The sequence below is a fragment of the Clarias gariepinus genome, chromosome 1, assembly GCF_024256425.1.
Source record: "Clarias gariepinus isolate MV-2021 ecotype Netherlands chromosome 1, CGAR_prim_01v2, whole genome shotgun sequence".
NCBI classification, from domain to species: Eukaryota; Metazoa; Chordata; class Actinopteri; order Siluriformes; family Clariidae; genus Clarias; species Clarias gariepinus.
In genome coordinates, this window is record NC_071100.1 from 10,314,430 (window position 1) to 10,335,506 (window position 21,077).

Sequence of the window (21,077 nt, forward strand, 5' to 3'; positions counted from 1 at the left end):
TGTATACAGACCTTGTATTTAACGCCATTTTCCCTTAAATGCCCGAGGAGGATGAACCGTCATCAGCGGTGTGGGAGCTCAAGAGAGACACGAAGCTCTGACTGACAGCCGCTGAATCCACCGGTGAACTTTGGGGGGGAGCCAAGCAAACTTCAACCCAGCAGCTGGGTTACACAAAAACTACCCAACTCTCTGTAAATAACCCAGAAAAAATACCCAAGAGCGGTAACCCAGCGTTTGGGTAGAAAAAACAACCCGTTAAAACTTTTTACACACGAGGTGAACATAACGCTCCAAAGAGTTGTTTCCTACCGCAATGAGGCTTTGGTACACTAATTTGATACGGGGTTTCCCATGCTTTTTCCATGGGGAGGCAGTTTTATTTAAACAGAGTAAAATGAACAAGATTATTGCTTGTTGTGTGTGTCCACTTTAAAAGATTGTCAGGGATTACGTAAAAAATATATGTTAAGGAAAAAATGCACATTGTCTTGTATTCTTAACAAATGCAGATTAAGTTCTAACTTAGATATATTTATGTAAACGTACAAACTTGATTATTTATTGTTGAATACACAGATTTAATTATGCTACATTTACAACATCTCAGATTCATTTTTTTCAGTGTAGAAACTTGAGACAATTTTGGAAATGCTGCATTAGAGGTACACAATAAAACCAAAGATGTTCAATATTTTTTGTAATACATTTTACTACATTACTTATAGATACTAATGCAACCACGGAGGCGCAATCCAGCGTGTTCTTGTGCCAGTCCCAAGTGTAGATAAATGCAGAGGGTTGTGTCAGGAAGGGCATCCGACGTAAAACATTTGCCAAATCAATGATGCGAATCACAAATATAATTCCCATACCGGATCGGTCGTGGCCTGGGTTAACAACGACCGCCACTGGTGCTGTTGACCTACAGGGTGCCGGTGGAAATTGGGCTACTGTTGGTTGAAGAAGGAGAGGAGGAAGGCGTGTTCAAAAGCAGAGAGAGAAAAGGAAAGGCAAGAGTTTAAAAGAGGTAGTAGGGACTTTAAATGCTGGGACTATGACAGGGAAGACAAGAGAGTTGGTTGATATGATGCCGAGAAGGAAGGTGGATATACTGTGTGTCCAGGAGACCAGGTGGAAAGGTAGCAAGGCCAGAAGCTTAGGATCAGGGTTTAAATTGTTTTACCATGGTGTGGATAGGAAAAGAAATGGAGTAGGAGTTATTCTAAAAGAGGAGTTTGTAAGAAATGTTCTAGAGGTGAAGAGAGTATCAGATAGGGCGATGAGTCTGAAGCTGGAAATTGAAGGGATAATGTTTAATGTTGTTGGTGGTTAGGCCCCACAGGTAGGATGTGAGTTAGAAGAAAAGGAGAAATTCTGGAGTGAGTTAGATGAAGTGATTCAGAGCATCCCCAGTGGTGTGAGAGTGGCGATTGAAGCAGACTTCAATGGACATGTTGGGGAAGGGAACTGTGATGGGCAGGTTTGGTCTTCAGGACAGGAATGTAGAAGGACAGAGGGTGGTGGACTTTGCAAAGAGGATGGAAATGGCAGTAGTAAATACTTTCTTCCAGAAGAGACAGGAACATAGGGTGACATATAAGAGTGGAGGCAGAAGCACTCAGGTGGACTACATCTTGTGTCAACGTTGTAATATGAAAGAGATCAATGACTGCAAAGTGTTGGTATGGGGGGAGTGTAGCCAGACAACACAGAATGGTGGTGTGTAAAATAACCCTGGTGGTGAGGAAGGCAAAGAGGACAAAGGCAGAGCAGAGGACAAAGTGGTGTAAGCTGAGAAAAATATTGTGCAGTTTTCAGGGAGGAGTTGAGACAGCCTATGGGTGGTCAGGAGGTGCTTTCAGTTGACTGGACAACTACAGCCAATGTGATCAGGGAGACAGGTAGTAGGATACTTGGTGTATTACCAGGTAAGGGAAAAGTGAACAAGGAGACTTGGTGGTGGAATGAGGATGTTCAGGAGTGTATACAGGGAAAGAGGATAGCTAAGAAGTAGTGGGACACTGAAATGACTGAAGAGAGTAGACAGGAGTACAGGGAGATGCAGCGTAAGATGAAGGTAGAGGTGGCAAAGGCCAAACAAAGAGCATATGAGGACTTGTATGCTAGGCTAAACAGTAAGGAGGGAGAGGTGGATCTGTACAGGTTGGCAAGACAGAGAGATAGAGATAGGAAGGATGTGCAGCAAGTAAGAGTGATTAAAGATAGAGATGGAAATGTACTGACAGATGCCAGGAGGGTAATGGGAAGATGGAAGGAGTACTTTGAGGAAATAATAAATGAGGAAAATGAACGAGAACAAAGAGTAGAAGAGGTGACTGTTGTGGAACAGGTAGTAGCAAATATTAGTGAAAGTGAGGTGAGAAGGGCGTTGAAGAGGATGAAGAGTGGAAAGGCTGTTGGTCCTGATGACATACCTGTGGAGGTATGGAAGTGCTTAGGAGAGGTGGCAGTAGAGTTTCTGACTAGTTTGTTTAACAAGATCTTGGAGAGTGAGAGGATTCCAGAGAAATGGAGGAGAAGTGTTTTGGTGCTGATTTTTTAAGAACAAGGGAGATGTGCAAAGCTATGGCAGTTACAGAGGTATGAAGCTAATGAGCCATACAATGAAGCTGTGGGAAAGAGTAGTGGAAGCTAGGTTAAGGGCAGAGGTGAGCATATGTGAGCAGCAATATGGTTTTATGCCTAGAAATAGTACAACAGAGGCAGTATTTGCTTTGAGGATGCTGGTGGAGAAGTACAGAGAAGGTAATAAACAGTTGCATTGTGTCTTTGTAGATTTAGAGAAAGCGTACGACAGGGTGCCGAGAGAGGAGCTGTGGTGTTGTATGAGGAAGTCTGGCGTGGCAGAGAAGTATGTTAGAGTGGTGCAAGACATGTATGAGAGCTGTAAGACAGTGGTGAGATGTGCTGTAGGTGTGACAGAAGAGTTCAAGGTGGAGGTGGGTCTGCATCAAGGATCGGCTCTAAGCCCCTTTTTGTTTGCTCTGGTGATGGACAGGATGACAGATGTTTGTTGAGGTAAGACAGGAGTCTCCATAGACTATGATGTTTGCAAATGACATTGTGCTTTGTAGCGAGAGCAGGGAACAGGTGGAGAAAAATTTGGAGAGGTGGAGGTAAGCTCTGAAAAGCAGAGGAATGAAGGTTAGCCGCAGCAAGACGGAATACATGTGTGTAAATGAGAGGGACCCAAGAGGAACGGTGAGGTTACAGGGAGCAGAGGTAAAGAAGGTGCAGGATTTTAAGTACTTAGGGTCAACAATCCAGAGCAACGGAGAGTGTTCAAAGGAGGTGAAGAGGCGGGTACAGGCAGGTTGGAATTGATGGACAAAAGTGTCAGGTGTGTTGTGCGATTAAAGAGTATGAGCGAGAATGAAAGGAAAGGTGTACAGGACAGTGGTGAGACCACCAATGCTCCATGGCTTAGAGACAGTGGCACTGAAGAAAAGACAGGAGGCAGAGCTAGAGGTAGCAGAGCTGAAAATGTTGAGGTTCTCTTTGAGAGTGACAAGGATGGATAGGATCAGGAATGAGTTCATCAGAGGAACAACCCATGTTAGATGTTTTGGAGATAAAGTCAGAGAGGCCAGATTGAGGTGGTTTGGACATGTTCAGAGGAGAGATGGTGAATATATCAGTAGAAGGATGCTGAGTTATGTTTGAACTGCTAGGTCTAGAAAAAGACCAAAGAGGAGATTTATGGATGCAGTGAGAGAGGACATGAAGTTAGTTGGTGTGAGAGAAGAGGATGCAGAGGATAGGGTTAGATGGAGGCAGATGATTTGCTGTGGCGACCCCTATAAGGAAACAGCTGAAAGACAAAGAAGAAGATATTACTTATAGATACTATATTGATACTATATACAATTCAACAGCTTATGTTGCAAGTGTTGGAAATTATGCATACACTGTACATTACTGGAGATTAGATGGATGGATTTTATAGATGGAATTAGGTGATAAATTAAGAACAACAACCGAAGTCAGTTGTTGTTTTTTTGTCCTGGAACAGTTCTTGCAAGAACAGTATTGTGTGTAATGCATTTACAAGACCCATCAAGCACTCATAAAGACCTCATGAAGAACTTCCCAGGAAAGCAAGACCAAAACTGACCTCTGCTGCAGCAAAGCATTTGTTGCTTGCACAAACATACAGTACATTCACTTTATACATTTTCTGACAGTGACCATAACCAACTGTTATCTCTCTATCTCTTCTCCTCTCTCTGTTTACCTTTCTCTTTTCCCCTCTACCTATCTCTCTGTCGAGCTATAAATGTTGCTCCTGAGCTGCCAGTCATCCAGACCCCCTCTGCCCTCTGGAGATTTCTGACCCGTCCTGGTGTCCCGCTTCTGGTTAAAGATCTTGTGGCATGGATGTCTCCTGTGGTCTGCTTGGGATGTATGTGGTGAATGGAGATGGTTCCATTTTTCTACGAAGACAGGCCTGTCCTCGGCTGATGCTTAGAGCTGTTGTCAGAAGACTTGTGCTTGCAGTCACTTGGTAGTTCAGGGCTGGAGTTTTCTACAGTCTACCTGAGCCTTCAAAAACAAACAGGACTCTATGTTAACTTCACATATCCTGTTATACTGAACTTCCAGCCTCTTAACACACAGTATGATGCAGATCAACCCCTGCTATCTATTATCACCCAAATGAGGATGGGTTCTCTGTTGAATCTGGTTCCTCTTAAGGTTTCTTCCTATTACCATCTCAGGAAGGTTGGACAATGAAACTGAAATGCCTGGTTTTAGACCACAATAAATCATTAGTATGGGCCGGGGGTAGCTCAGTGGTTAAGGCATTGGACTACGGTTCGGAAAATCCCAGGTTCAAACCCCACAACCACCCAGTTGCCGCTGTTGGGCCCTTGAGCAAGGCCCTTAACCCTCAACTGCTTAGATGTGTGATGAGATAAAAAAAAAAAAAAAATGTAAGTCGCTCTGGATAAGAGCGTCTGCCAAATGCCTAAATGTATAGGGCCTCCTTTTGCGGCCAATACAGCATAATTCATTTTGGGAATGACAGATACAAGTCCTGCACAGTGGCCAAAGGGATTTTGAGCAATTCGTCTTTAAGAATAGTGACCAGGTCACTACATGATGAAAATAGCATTCTAACCTCTCTGACTTTTTCCGTTTGATCTTCATTTTTATTCTTTTCTTCTTCTTCTTTTTCTTCTTGTTCTTCTTCCTGTCTCCAACTGATAAGGATGTCTTAGAGGAGGAGTCAAACATAATATCAAAGGAATATTTAGATGAGCTGTCACTAGAGGACATTTAAAGACAAGGGTGTTGTCTGGATGCATTACTTGGGTATTCCTTACGTAAGGTGGCCCAGAAGGGCTAATCATCTTTCCTGTATACAGTATGCGTATGTTTTTTCCTTTCTACGTGTTTTTTCCCATTTAAATGTATAATTTTCCCCTTGACTACGTATGATTTAAATAATGTTCAGGAATGAATTAAGGAACATGGTATACAGTTGAAGGTGTTAACTTGACCTAAAACATCTTTAGATTGCAATCAGATCGAGCGTCTGTGTGCTGCGGTGGAAAACAAGTCTGAACCATGAAGGCCCCGCCTCACACCTTCCTGTACTTGAAGGATCTGCTGCTGATGCCTTGGTGCCAGATACCATCCTAATATCAGAGGAAGATTCAGATGAGCTGTCACTAGAGGACATTTGAAGACAAGGGTATTGTCTGGATGGAACCTGTGGCCTCTCTTCTAAGAGCTGTTAAAATGAATACAAATGCACACATAAGGCTCACAGCTATCGGAAAAAGCACACAGGACCACAAAGATAAAAATCACATAATGAGACAGCTGTACTATCATTTGAATAGATACTGTGTGTTGGGAGACTAACCTGATGCCAGTTCCTCTTTTAGATAATTTCTCTTCCTGGTTAGCTCATTAATCTTCTTCTTTTGATGTGCTAGTCTAATCTTACACATCTTCAACTCATGGGGTTTTCTTTTGTCTGCCAGCTGTGCAGTGGGAGCCATGGACACACCTAATTGAAAATAATTGTACAGTACGTTATACAATGAATTAAGACGTTTCTATTATCTCTAATGTTTCATACTGACCCGCCCCTGTACATTAAGAGTACATTAAAATCAGCATTACACAAGTCACATGTTAACAGGCAGGAAAATGCATGCAGCGCGGCACGCTCCTGCCCCTCTGGGCGTCCCCAATCTTAGGACCTTATGATAGCTATCATCCATAAATCGGTCCACACAAACAACATACTCACCGCAAGTGCCACTGACAGCCATGCCATCCAATGTATCCATGTTCCTCTTGGCCCGGGTCCACACGCATTTTTTACTTTGTTCAAGGTTCTCCATGACATAAATGCATTACTTTAGTATTCCTTACATAAGGTGGCCCAGAAGGGCTAATCATCTTTCCTGTATATAGTATGCGTATGTTTTTTTCTTTCTACGTGTTTTTTCCCATTTAAATGTATAATTTTCCCCTTGACTACGTATGATTTTCCTGTGTAAGTGTATAAATTTTCCCATTTGTTTGCAAATACTTTTTTTCACGTGAGAACTCTTTTTCTTTTGTATTTTGCAAGTTAAAAGCTTAAGCTAATGCGCAATGCACTATATGACTGATGTCAAAATGCAACAAAACATGGCACCATACCGGATATCAGCTCTAAAACTTATCATGATGGAATATACAGTGAATTATAGCTTTGACACCTGCCTAAATATTGTTGCACACTAAGTTAATCACTTTACTGAAAAGTATTCCTTGATGGCGGTAAATAATGTTCAGGAATGAATTAAGGAACATGGTATACAGTTGAAGGTGTTGACTTGACCTAAAACATCTTTAGATTGCAATCAGATCGAGCGTCTGTGTGCTGCGGTGGAAAACAAGTCTGAACCATGAAGGCCCCACCTCACACCTTCCTGTACTTAAAGGATCTGCTGCTGATGCCTTGGTGCCAGATACCATCCTAATATCAGAGAAAGATTCAGATGAGCTGTCACTAGAGGACATTTGAAGACAAGGGTATTGTCTGGATGGAACCTGTGGCCTCTCTTCTAAGAGCTGTTAAAATGAATACAAATGCACACATAAGGCTCACAGCTATCGGAAAAAGCACACAGGACCACAAAGATAAAAATCACATAATGAGACAGCTGTACTATCATTTGAATAGATACTGTGTGTTGGGAGACTAACCTGATGCCAGTTCCTCTTTTAGATAATTTCTGTTCCTGGTCAGCTCATTAAACTTCTTCTTTTGTTGTGCTAGTCTAATCTTACACATCTTCAACTCATGGGGTTTTCTTTTGTCTGCCAGCTGTGCAGTGGGAGCCATGGACACACCTAATTGAAAATAATTGTACAGTACGTTATACAATGAATTAAGACGTTTCTATTATCTCTAATGTTTCATACTGACCCGCCCCTGTACATTAAGAGTACATTAAAATTAGCATTACACAAGTCACATGTTAACAGGCAGGAAAATGCATGCAGCGCGGCACGCTCCTGCCCCTCTGGGCGTCCCCAATCTTAGGACCTTATGATAGCTATCATTAATAAATCGGTCCACACAAACAACATACTCACCGCAAGTGCCACTGACAGCCGTGCCATCCAATGTATTCATGTTCCTCTTGGCCCGGGTCCACATGCATTTTTTACTTTGTTCAGGGTTCTCCATGACATAAATGCATTACTTTAGTATTCCTTACATAAGGTGGCCCAGAAGGGCTAATCATCTTTCCTGTATACAGTATGCATATGTTTTTTCCTTTCTACGTGTGTTTTTTGACATTTAAATGTATGATTTTCCCCTTGACTACGTATAATTTTTCCGTGTAAATGTATGAACTTTCTCATTTGTTCGCAAATACTTCCCACGTGAGAACTCTTTTTCTCCTGTATTTTGCCAATTAAAAGCTTAAGCTAATGCGCAATGCACTATATGACTGATGTCAAAATGCAACTAAACATGGCACCATACCGGATATCAGCTCTAGAACGTATCACATTGAAATATACAGTGAATTATAGCTTTCACACATATAACCTGCCTAAATATTGTTGCACACTAAGTTCATTACTAAAAAGTAAGTTTATTACTTAGTTCATTACTGAAAAGTATTCCTTGATGGCAGTGAATAATGTTCAGGAATGAATTAAGGAACATGATATACAGTTTAAAGTGTTGACTTGACATGACCTAAAACATCTTTAGATTGCAATTAGATCGAGCGTCTGTGTGCTGTGGTGGAAAACAATCAAAACACCTCACACCTTCCTGGACTTAAAGGATCTTCTGCTGATGTCTTGGTGCCAGATACCACAGCACACCTTCAAAGCTCTCGTGGACGCCATGCATTGACCAATCAGAGCTGTTTTGGGGGCACAAAGAAGACTTGCACAATTATTATGAAGGTGGTTTTAATGTTCTAGCTGATTGGTGTATATGTATGCTGTATATTATACATGTACATAATCTACCATGAAGTCACTTTACCCCATTAATGTATTACTGTCAGTTCTACTGTATGTAATGCCACAACATTCATGTTTCTATCTAGCATAGATTTTGGGACATGATTGTAAACAATCAAGGAAGAAAATAAGGCTAAGTGTTAGGCACTATATTACCTTTAGTACAAATTTTGTTAAATGTTTATCATACCTGCGCTATGTACAAAACCATTCAATATTTCCAAACATAACTTTAAACATAATAAATAACATTACAGAAGAACATTTGCATGTGTGTAAAGAATGCATCATTTCACATGACAGACCACTTTTCAGATGGAAAAACCCCCACAGTGTAGGCTCCGGGGATTTACATGAAAATACAAAGCAAGCATGACAAGCGATATAAAAATAACTCAAATTAGTACAGTACCATTTTAAATGGCACCAATAGCTTATTTATTCATTTTCTAAATTTGACTGTTAAAACCTGTGTGGATGAAATAAGGTTTGAGGATTAAATTTATTTTTACACTTTTTATGCTTTGCACAGCACACTATCTCTATCTTGTAAACCAATGCTGTTTGTTTCCTGTTGGCTCGAAACTGCATTTCCTGTTGCCGTAATAATGAGTGTTTTGTCATCTTGAATGGATTCAAACCGGCACAATATCTTCTATTTTCCTTTTCTGAATAATCATATTCATTAATATACTGTGCCATGAAAAAGTATTTGTCTTTTCCTATTTTTTTTATTTGCATATTTGTCACATATTGAGAACAAATTTTTATTTTACACAAAGATAACCAGAGCAAATATAACATTCAGTTTAAAAAGATTTTATTTATTAAAGGAAAAAAGCTGTTCAAACCTGCCTGGCCATATGTAAAAAGGTAATTGCCTCTAAACCTAATAAATGGTTGTGCCACCCTTGGCGGCAATAACTGCAAATTAGTCTTTTACATCGCTGTGGAGGAAATTTGGCCAACTCTTTATTTTAAAATTGTTTTAATTCAGCCACACTGGAAGGTTTAAGCATAAGTGTCCTGTGTAAGGATCTGAATCGGATTCAAGTGGACATGCTTGTGTGTTTTAAATTATTATCCTGCTGCATAACCCACCTGAGCTTGAGCTTGATCATTATGACCTGATGCCTCATTTAGGCAAAAAATTTGGTTAAGGCATTGGACTACGGTCCGGAAGATTCCAGGTTCAAACCCCACAACCACCAAGTTGCCACTGTTGGGCCCTTGAGCAAGGCCCTTAACCCTCAACTGCTCAGATGTGTAATGAGATAAAAATGTTAGTCGCTCTGGATAAGAGCGTCTGCCAAATGCCTAAATGTAACTCTCCCATAGATGCCATTTTTGGCCAGTCTCTTTCTTATAGTTAAATCATGAACATTAACTTTAACTGAGATAAGTCAGGCCTACAATCTTTGGATGATGTTCTGGGTTCTTCAATGAGCTCCTGGATAAGTCGTTGTTGTGCTCTTGGAGTAATTTTGATAGATGAGCCACTCCTAAGGTTTATCCACATATCGATATACTGTACATATCAATTACTTTGTTTCTCTTTTGTTTCTTTGGATTTTAACTTTTGTTTCTTTAGATTTTCTTTAACACTTCAGCTCCTTACATATTAGTGTAGTCTAGCTTGTGCTGAATACAGTGTAATCAGACTTTAGCTATTTATATGTTTATAAGTAACTGAAAAATACACAAATGTTAGGACATGTCAGAACTTCTTTAGAGCCTCAAAACACCTGTAGACTCATTAGGCCCACACTGTGTCCACACGTAGCTGGGTATTTTTAAAAATGGAGATTTAAAAAAAAAAAAAAGGTTTTCACCTTTCGTCCACACGCAAACGCAGTTTTGGTTGTTGAAAACTGAGCTTTTAGAAAACTCCTTCCAAAGTAAAGATTTTCCAAAACTCAGAGGTGTTGTCTGGACAGGGAAAATGGAGATCATTGTCTGTGTGCTCGTCTTCTTGATTTAGCGTCAGCTTTGTTTTATGAGGATATTTTGTGCAATGGTGGACTTACGTACAGTAAACTAGTGACTGTCTTAATGTTGCTTACTGGTCTTTCTACATACATGTACATACACACGCAGTGACTCACACATTACAATAATGTACTATGAAGCTCACTGCTGCTACACACAAACTACGATGACAAAGACAGCGACGGTGGTTTCCGAGACAAGACCTGGTCAGACTTCTACAAAGCGCAACAGGCAATGATGTTTTGTCTAGACTTCTGATTGGCTCTCTGTTGATAAGGGAGGATCCTAAAAGCACTTAACACAGTGTTCTGCGTTTTCATGTGGACAAAGATATTTATAAAACTTTGGTCGTGAATTATTTGAAAAAACGAAGTAAAAATATCGTCTCGGATTACTTTGCTGAAAAAGCGGGAACGAGATGTTGCATGAAAACGCTACGAGAACATCTTATTGTGTTGCCAGTTGTAAAGCATGTGTGTATCAGACATGCCAAATTTTTGTCTTATATAACCTCGGTCAGGTGACGTCATCTGATGAAGTGCACCTGCAGGTTATAAATAGGAGTAAACCGGAAACATTCCTCAGATCAATTTAGTCTGAAAGGACATCCAGTCACGCAAGCAGTGGGGTATTGGAGTGCAGCATCTCGTTCCCGCTTTTCCAGGGAACAGGATTACAGCAAAGTAACGCGTGACGTTCCTCTTCAAAAGCTACACTCAATGCTGCATGAAAACGCCATAGGAACGAGATTACCAACGCTGTCGCACTGCAAGTGTCTGGACCCCCAGGGCTGTGTTGCGTGTGTGCACAATAGCCAAGGAGGTCTCAGACCTAGCTCTGGGAGGCTGACTCGAGGACCTGTAAGCCCAGAGTAGCATGAACATCCAAAATATAGAATCTAACAAATGTGTGCGGAGAGGACCAACCTGCTGCATAACACACTTGCTGCAAGGGGACACCTCTCGCCAGCACAATAGCTTTTAGAAAAAGCTTTTAGTAAATAGATGAGGCAATCCCCCTGGTCAAATGAGCCCTGATTCCTAGAGGCGAAGTGTGACCACGCGCCTCGTTGGCTAGGGCAATAGCATCTCTCACCCAATGTGACAGCGTTTGGCATAAAAAAGGCTGCTCTGACTTACGCCACTGTCTAGTGCGGTGGATGTAAATATGAAGAGTGCGTACTAAACACAGTAAGTGAAACCTTTCCTGCTCCGAAGCCGTAAAAGGCGGAGGACAGAAGGTTTCGAGGAAAACTGGGTGCATGGTCAAGAATGAGAATAGTTTGGGTGAGGATGCAGAATAGCTCTGACTAGCCCAGGGGCAAAGTCTAGGCAGGATGGGAAGCCTCCAGCAGATCTCCAATTCTCTTGAAAGAAGAAACTATAAGAAAAACTATCATAAGGGTCAGGAGCCAGACAGGCGCTGACTCTAGTGGTTTAGAAGGGGTGTCAACCAGACCCCATCAGTCAAAACATGACAGGCCAAAATAGAGGCTGTGTACATTCTGAGAGTACTAGGGCATAAGCCTGAGAATAACTTTTCTTGCAGAAACTTCAGCACTGAACCAATTCGGCAGTGGACTGGGTCTACATGTTTCACCATGCACCACTTTCAAACACCCTCACCTTGAAGGCATAAGTTCTGCTAGTGCGTGAAGGTTCCAGGGCTCCCAACTTCATATGCCCTGAAATGTAAATCGCCTTGAGGGACAGGAACTCACTAGCTCCCTTGGGCTGGACGGCACCCAGGCCCCGGAGTAAATCCACTGACTTTTAGCCAGAATGTACATCGCCCCGAGGGACAGGGATTCTCCCTGTGCCTAAAGCAGAACCTGATGAGCTAGCTTATTCAAGCGGAGCAAGCACAGTTCGCCAAGGCGTTTATGTACGAGACTACCATAGTGTCATCCACTCGCACTAGGACATGGTAGCCTCTCAACTGCTGAAGGAAGTGTTTTAGGGCAGAAAATAGAGCTGTCATTTCGGGGCAATTGATGTGCCACGCGAGAAGATGGCCTCTCCAGCCCCCTTGGGCTGGACAGCCATCTAAGACTGCACCCCAGCCCGTGAGGAAAGCGTCTGTCATTAGCGTCTCGCAACGACAAAACGCACATAGAGTGAAAGAAACAGGGGTCCGAACCACATAGAAAGAGTACGAGGCCCTTGGCACGTAACCCTTATTTGCTCCCGGGGATTGGCCTTGAGTAAAATCCCCTTGCTTTAAGCCACAACTGAAACAATCTCATGTGCAGAAGGCCCAAAGGTGTCATCGTGGACTCAGCTGCCATGAGACCTAAAAATCTCTGAAAGTGATGAACAGTCATTTTTTGGCCTAGCTTGGTTTCCTTCAGGGTGTTGGAAATAGATTCGACACATGCAGGAGTCAGCTGTGCCCACATTGCGATCGAATCCTACGTGACACCCAAATATGTTGTGTTTTGAGCAGGAAAGAAAACGCTTTTATGGCGTTGAGTCTCAATCCTAAGGAATCAAGGTAAGCTAGGACGACATGCCTATGTCGGAGCGCTAGCTTCTGAGACAGAGCCAGAATCAGCCAGTCGCCTATGTCATACAAAATACAAATGCCCTGGAGTAGTAAGAAGCTAGGAACTGCATCCATGCATTTTGTATATGTGCGAATGACAGAGCTTGGCCGAATGAAAAGACCCGATAATGGTAAGCTTCGCCCCCGAAAGCAAACCTCAGGAACTTCCTGTGTTGTGGCAATATTTTTATATGAACATATGCGTCATTCAGGTCGATTGTGGCAAACCAATCCCTAGATAGCCCGCAAGCATCTCTTTTATCTGGGGTATCATGATATAACCCTGCGCCTTCGCATCAACGATATTTGAATAAATCGAAGTCGATGGCACGAAAACACACGGGATGAATAAGGTTTATTCCATGAAAGAGTTAACTCGTCATGAAGGTCGCCCAAAAGAAGGAGGGGAGAGAGAGAGAGGCTCCGCCCTCCCCGGCCACCTGACAGAAACCTGTCGTCTAATTTTGAGTGCTTGGGGAAAAAAATCCCGCTTCAGCAGCCAAACGATATGCAATACTCAAATGCATGCATTGTAACTCCGTATCCGCGGAGACAAGCGTGTAGGTCTCTCCTGCCTTTTTACCAGAAGCGCCGAGGCATGCTTGAGAAATGGATTGAAAAACTTCCTGATCCGGCGAGAACGCAAGAGAAAGGGGGAATCCGTCTCGTGCACGTCTGCCAGATTGCACTGTTTAACCCCAGGAATGCGCCGGTGAAGCGCTCAGAACAATAGTGTGGAGATCGCGCTCCAAAAGAAATCCATCACGCGGATGCACGGATCTCCTTACAAACTTAAAAGTTAATACTTTTAAAGCTGCTTGCACACACGCGCAGACACAATACGGTCCTGAAGACAAAAAGATCTGAGGAATGGTTCCGGTTCACTCCTATTTATAACCTGCAGGTGCACTTCATCAGATGACGTCACCTGACCAAGGTTATATAAGACAAAAATTTGGCGTGTTTGTTACACACACATGCTTCACAACCGGAAACACAAAAAGATGTTCCCGTAGCGTTTTCACACAGCTTTTCATCAAGTGTAGCTTTTGAAAGGGAACTCTGTTTTTAAAAATACCCAGCTACATGTTGACATGGTCAAAGTGTTAAATGGTTTCTTAATTCAACAGGTCTGGCAGTAATCAGGCCTGGGTGTGGCAAGTGAACTTTTACTCAGCTTTACAAAAATCTATGTTTATTCATGACTTAATACAATAGGGAAATTATTTTTCTTTTCATAAAGGGCCAGGGAGGTTTGGACTGCTCTTTTACCTGAATAAATTAAATAATTCTATGAAAACTGCATTTTGCATTAACTTGGGTTATCTTTGTGTAATATTAAAATGTGTATAATGATCTGAATCATTTAAGTGTGGCAAATCTGAAATAAAAATGTAAAAGATCAGGAAGAGAAAAATTATCCTATGTTAGGAGGGCCAGGGGCCAGGTAACAACCATGAGCAAGTTGTTCACATACATAGTAAGTATAGTGTGTTTTAGTTCATTTGCATATTATTATTTAAAACTGTATTCAAGGCAGCACAGGAAACAAGGAAGTAATGTATAAATGTATAAGTTGATGTCCAGAGAAAACAGGACACAGAGGTCGTCAGATAGAGAGACATAGACAACAAAGAATCTTCACCCTCACTAACAAGTAAGAAAGAACCTTTATTATCACTAACAATTTCTGGTCATGTCTTAAAATCATGTTTGGTAGTTCGATTCTTTAAAAAAATCTTTTTAAACAAAATCATGATTCTATGTATTACCAGGTAATTACATACACTTCAGAAATTTTTTCTTTACTGTTAAACATTAAATCAGAGTAAACTTTTATGTTTTCGATCAATAAATATTACTACTACTTTGTTAAAAGTCAGAATTGCGCAAGGGAGAATTCTTATGTATTTTTTTCATAATTTTCACCAAGTTAGAAGTATACATACATTTCCTTAAACTGTTTTACTTGGACCAATTGTTTCGGCTATCCTTCCACAAGCTTTGTACAATAGTTTGCAGGAATTCTGTCCCACTTCTCTTCACAGAACAGATGTAATTGTGTGAGGTTTGTAGGCCTTCTTGCTCGCACACGCCTTTCAGTGCCGCCAATTATTTTCAGGGCTTTGTGATATCCACTCCAATACGTTGACTTTGTTGTCCTTAAGCCACTTTGTGCTAATTTTGAGGTATGCTTGGGGTCATTGTCCATTTGGAAGACCCATTTGCATCCAAACTTTAACCTCCTGGCTGATTTCTTCAGATGTTGCTTCAATATATCCACATACTTTTCTTTTCTCATGATGCCATCTATTTTGTGAAGTGCACAAGTGCCTTCTTCAGCAAAGAAGCCCCACAACATTATACAGTACTACGACCCCCATGCTTCACAGTTGGGATGGTGTTCTGAGGCTTTAAAGCTTTGCCATTTTTGTTTTGTCAGACCACAGACCATGTCTCCAGAAATTAAGATTTTTGTTCCCATGTGCAATTGCACTGGGTGTTTTTATGGTGGTTTTAAGTAATGGCTTCCTCCGCCCAGAGTAAATTTTAGCTCATGGTTTTACAGGACTGGTGTAGTGTGTATAATGACACTGTCTTACCTGTTTCAGGAAGCATCTTCACAAGGTCTTTTGCTGTTGTCCTGGGGTTGATTCGCACATTTCTCACCAAAAAACATTTCTCTCTGGGACTCAAGATCCATCTCCATCCTGAGCAGTATGATGGTTGTACATTCCCATGTTTCTTATACTTTTTTTTATGCGTGAGACCCTCAGGAATCTGGAAATTGCACCTAAGGATGAGCCACATTTCTGGAGGTCCACCAATCTTCTGGAGGTGCACGGATGTTGATTATATCAGTAAGAGACGGGCATTAAGACCCAGCAGGGGAAACGATTACCTACAATTCCGCAGTGCAAGAGAGAGAAAAACCATTGACTCAGTTGTAATCACGTGACGCTTACCATCAAAACAAGATGCGCATGTGTGATACATGATACTTGGTACTCGTAAACCAAGACTTGCTCGTTTTTCAAGTCAAAATTAATTAAAAATCGTTGCTCGTCTTGCGGAACACTTGTAAACCGTGTTACTTGTAATCTGAGTTTCCACTGTACTTTTATGTTACTTATGACTATTTGTTTAAATAATTTCTTTCAATCTTTTTAATAAATGAAATAATAATAAAAAAAACAGCACTGTCGCCTTGCACCTCCAAGGTTCAGGCTCGATTCCCGTCTCTGTGTGCATGGTATCCTCCGTGTACTCTGGTTTCCTCCCACAGTCCAAAGGTATGTAGGTTAGGCTAATTGGCACTCCCAAATTGCCCATAATGTGTAAATGAGTGCATGAGTGTATGTATGTGTGTGCTCTGCGATTGACTGGCACCATGTCCGCCTCATGCCCTAAGCCTTCCGGGATAGGCTCTAGGTCCCCACGACCCTGAGTACAGGATAAAGCGGTAGAGAAGGTGAGTGAGTGAGTAAGTGAGTGAAAGTAAAAAAAAAACATCGCTACCACCAGTCTGGCCATAAGCATGTACAATTCATTTTTCATCTAGCAATTAAAAAGGTCAAACATTAAGAATTTAATATGAACTAAAGAAATCCAACATTATTCTTCTTACTGTCAGATTTTTAGAACAGCATCATGAAGCCATCAGACGTCTGTTTTTAAACGATTTGTGTGAAATCATGACTTTATTCAAAAGCATTTGATAAATCTAGTGTCTGCTGTCAAACTTTAACATTAACTACACTAACAATAATTACATCTAAAGACAAAAATAAATAAAGTTAAAATTAAGTTAACTCTTGTTATAGGAATTCTAGTAACATTTATTGTCTGGATTAGATTTTTTTTTCTCTTTCTCTGTTGTTTTCTACAGTTATGGGTTCAGCGATGCACTTCATCCTGCTTCTCTCAGGTCAGTTTCTTAGAATTCATAAAGATCTTCAATTTCATTATCACACTATTCAGCTTAAGACCAATGTCTATCCCAGTAGGACTGTGGACTCTCACTGTAGGTGTATATCGTCAGTTTTATGTGGTGAACACAGAGCTAAACTGGACCGATGCTCAGGCGTACTGCAGAGCGAAATACACTGACCTGGCAACCATTGAGAGTGATGAAGAGATGAATACTGTAAAAGCCATGCTTAAAGGGAGTAGTGATTATATCTGGATAGGAATGAGGCAGATTAATAGCAATGTAAGTATTTTAATTATTTGACTGCAATTATTGTAGCACCAAGGATATGTCTCTTCTGTGTCCTTTTAAATAACTTCACATTAATTAATCATTTCAAAACACTGAATTACATAAAAGCAATAGCAGGTGCATATCTGTAAGACAATACGCTTAGCTGATCAGCTTATTAAACATGTTTACGGTGTACAAATAGCTGTTTCTGTTTTGATGTTGTCTCTTACTAAACAACTCTACCTTACATATAGCCACAATATACCTTATAGCTATAACACACACACACACACACACACACACACACACTGGTATTAATCATTCATTCATTCATTCATTCATTTTTTAGTGCTGCTGCTCTGCCAGTTATAACAATATGTTCTGGGTCTGGTCAGATCAGTCTTGTGTCTCATACTTTAACTGGGATGGTGGAGAGCCAAACAGCGGTGTGACTGGTAACTGTGTACAAATAGTGAAAAACAGTGATAAATGGAATGATGCACTTTGCTACTTGGCTGACAAATTTGTCTGCTATAAAAGTGAGTAATGTAACAGAACATTAGTAATAGATTTACTTCACAGGATTAATTATTTCTCTTTAACAGCTTGTTGTTGGAGCTGGTGGAACAGAGATATAAATTAGCCATCGGTTTTTATACATCTTTTTAAAATACATTTTTATACTCTGTTATTTATGACTAATTGTTTAAATCTTTTATTCATTTTTTCTTATACTTGTTATTCATTTACAGACTTATTCATATTATTTATTTACTTATTGTTATTGTTTATTTTGCAGAGCGAACTCCACTGATGGTGATTAAAGAGGAGAAGACGTGGCGAGAAGCCCTGAGGTTCTGCAGACAGAATCATGTGGACCTGGTTTCTGTTCAGTCACAGGAAATGCAGGACTGGGTGGGAGTAGTCACTCAAAATGCCTTCACTAATGTGACATCACGTGTGTGGGTTGGTCTGCGTCACACCTGCTCTCAGGGCTTCTGGTACTGGGTGGCAGGAGAACCCATCTGCTACCAAAACTGGGCTCCAGGTAACGGGACCAGAGTGGAAGACTGTGGTGATGTGGAGAGAACTGGAGCGATGCTGTTTGACAGTAAGAAGTGGATCAGCCTGCCAGAGACTCAAAAACTCCCCTTCATCTGTGTCACCACCTAGTGGAGGTCAGAGATCTGTACATTTGTCTATTATTTAAATTATTTGTGGAGAAATTGAACTAATTTTTTGTATATTTTAGGATACTAGAAGTGAACACATGAAGTTCAGCTGGATGCTCACAGTTCAGGACTTTACTTTCTCAACACAATTCTACTCCAATTTATTGACATGCAAGTACAATAATCTCTAAAGAAAGGTCTATTAGAGCACCGATTGTAGTTTTACCTCCAAAATAGCTATTATTGGCTTTACTATTAGCGACTATTATTATTATTATTATTATTATTATTATTATTATATACTACTATTATTACTATGATTATTACTAGAATAATTCGGGTCTTTCCTTTTAATCTCATGCGCTATATTGTATTATCAATAATTTATTGGTTAGCTGTTTTATGTTTTATCAATATTTTGCTTTGTCGGGAATTAATTTGTTACATGTAGCAATGCAACTGGCTCACCTACACTAATACAGCCTGGTAGATGAGACCAGTGTCTCAAAAATACATTGTTTGGAAATTACCAGAGTAATTTCCAAACAATGTATTTTTTTTTCTAATAAAATTTTTTTTCCTGTATAATATAATGGACCTGTCATAGTAATAGTGACATTGTAATAGTGTGTAGCGTGACAAATCTATCCAAGTAACATTTTCGAAATATTAACCAATAGTAGTGGTGTGAGCCTTCTCCATATCTCTTTTAATTTGATGCAGTTTTACAATAGCAGCACTGGCAGCTTAATAAAGAATTATTTTACAATCAGACTATCTGTTTGAGCTTAACCAATAGAAAGAAAATACTGTTTATTTTGTGCAATAATATTAACTGCACAAGAAATTTTGAAATGTTACAGCTGTTTTTTTTTTTTTTTTTGATTACTTCATTAAAACATTAGTTAGTCTGTGGCTTAGTTACAGACAACCTGCCACAAATATATTGTAAAGCTCATCAGCACTGTTGGTGTCACAATTCGGGTGTATCGGGCTGATGGTACGCCGTGGGCTTACAAAGGGCAGGCATAAACACAGAGGGTTCTTTTCAAAATAAAGAGTCTTTTATTGACAAACAGACTAATCACATAAAAACTAAACAAATAAAACACTGGCTCTGGAAACATCACACTCAGGGACTCAATAACCCAAACACACTCAGGGATTCCATAAAACAAAACACATAGGGATGCGGGAAACCTTTAACACTTTACACTAGCTTAGAGTGGGGACAGAGACTCTTATAGCCAGGCTCTAATACCTGAGACATACATACACTAGCTCTGTGTTGTGACACAGGCTCTTTTACACACAGGCACACACACCCACGCTTCTATGAGCGGCACTCACACCCCATGCACATCATACACACCTTATGCACATCATACACACCTCATGCACATCTTACAGTTGGTTTGTTAACTGCTGATCCTTTTCTACAATGAATAGATAAATAAATATGTTTACTGGAATACTTTTGCGGATACATTTCTTTTTACATTTTATATTTGATACTAAAAGTCCATGAAGATTTTGTAATCGGTTGTGCTGGCAAAAGCCTGAGCTAGAGGTTACCTGAATCAGATATTGCCTACAGCATCACACTCCCTCCAATGTCTTTTCTTCATCCCACAGTACAGAACATCCTAATAAAATCACTTCCTCCTTCCTTTGATTAAGTCTTCTACATATGTTGCATTCAAAACTTCAAAACACTGACTACAAGAAGCAGATATTTGCTGACGTCCTAATACACTCCAGACCTTTACAGGCGTCCTATCGTGCACCACTGTTATTAGTGGTTATGTTTTTTTTACATTTCTTTATTAAAAGTCCAAGTTTTAACCTCTGCTAATATGCCTCGCCCATCATCCTACAAACGTGACAGTGACACAGCACAAGGATTGGATATCAGCTGTGCTGATAATCAGTACAAAAGCACCTAACTAGCATATGACAATTTAACTGTTAGTCCTTTTGCTCTAAAATATGTTTTTTCCTCTATTTTCAGGTTTTATGCTTCTCTAGTAACAAAATTACAAATCAATATTTATTATTGCTACCAACAGTTGCTCAGCTCTGGATTTTAAGCTGAACCTGCCTGTATATAAACAGCTCTCTGGATTTATAATTTGTGCTCATTTGCATTTATACCACCTCGATAGGTTGTTCTGTTTCTTCTGACATAAGAACTCTGTTCTGTAACATCGGGTTACTCGGTGCAGGCGCTTCTCACCCCTCTCATATAGACATACACTGCAGACGGGTCTGAATATATAAAAATGGTTTAAATTTTTAGAGGTACACAATAAAACCAAAGATGTTCAATATTTTTTAATACATTTTACTATATTACTTATGGTTACTATATTGTAATTCAACAGCTTATATTGCAAGTGTTGGAAATTATGCATACACTGTACATTACTAGAGATTAGATGGATGGAATTTATAGATAGAATTACCTGATAAATTAAGAACAACAACAAAAGTCAGTTGTTATTTTTTGTTCTGGAACAGTTCTTGAAAGAACAGTATTGTGTCAAGTGCATTTGCAAGACCAATCAAGCACTCATGAAGACCTCATGAAGACCTTCCCAGGAAAGCAAGACCAAAACTAACCTCTGCTGCAGCAAAGCATTTGTTGA

General features: G+C 40.3%; 1 protein-coding gene across 1 annotated transcript; it reads left to right on the forward strand.

Annotated features, from left to right (window-relative positions):
* The first annotated feature begins 15,765 nt into the window (after positions 1-15,765).
* Positions 15,766-18,631, forward strand: LOC128513846 (macrophage mannose receptor 1-like). The gene is made up of 6 exons (XM_053487425.1): positions 15,766-15,779; positions 16,943-16,981; positions 17,058-17,266; positions 17,607-17,796; positions 18,057-18,435; positions 18,510-18,631. The coding sequence occupies exons 2-5, from the start codon at positions 16,945-16,947 to the stop codon at positions 18,428-18,430; spliced, it is 810 nt and encodes a 269-aa protein (XP_053343400.1). The 5' UTR covers positions 15,766-15,779; positions 16,943-16,944; the 3' UTR covers positions 18,431-18,435; positions 18,510-18,631.
* The last annotated feature ends 2,446 nt before the right edge of the window (positions 18,632-21,077 follow it).

Coding starts and splice junctions, on each gene's coding strand:
- LOC128513846 (XM_053487425.1), top strand. CDS start 16,945: ATGGGTTCAGCGATGCACTTCATCCTGCTTCTCTCAG. Junction 16,982..17,057: donor CTTCATCCTGCTTCTCTCAG/GTCAGTTTCTTA, acceptor TGTCTATCCCAG/TAGGACTGTGGACTCTCACT. Junction 17,797..18,056: donor CAAATTTGTCTGCTATAAAA/GTGAGTAATGTA, acceptor TTTATTTTGCAG/AGCGAACTCCACTGATGGTG.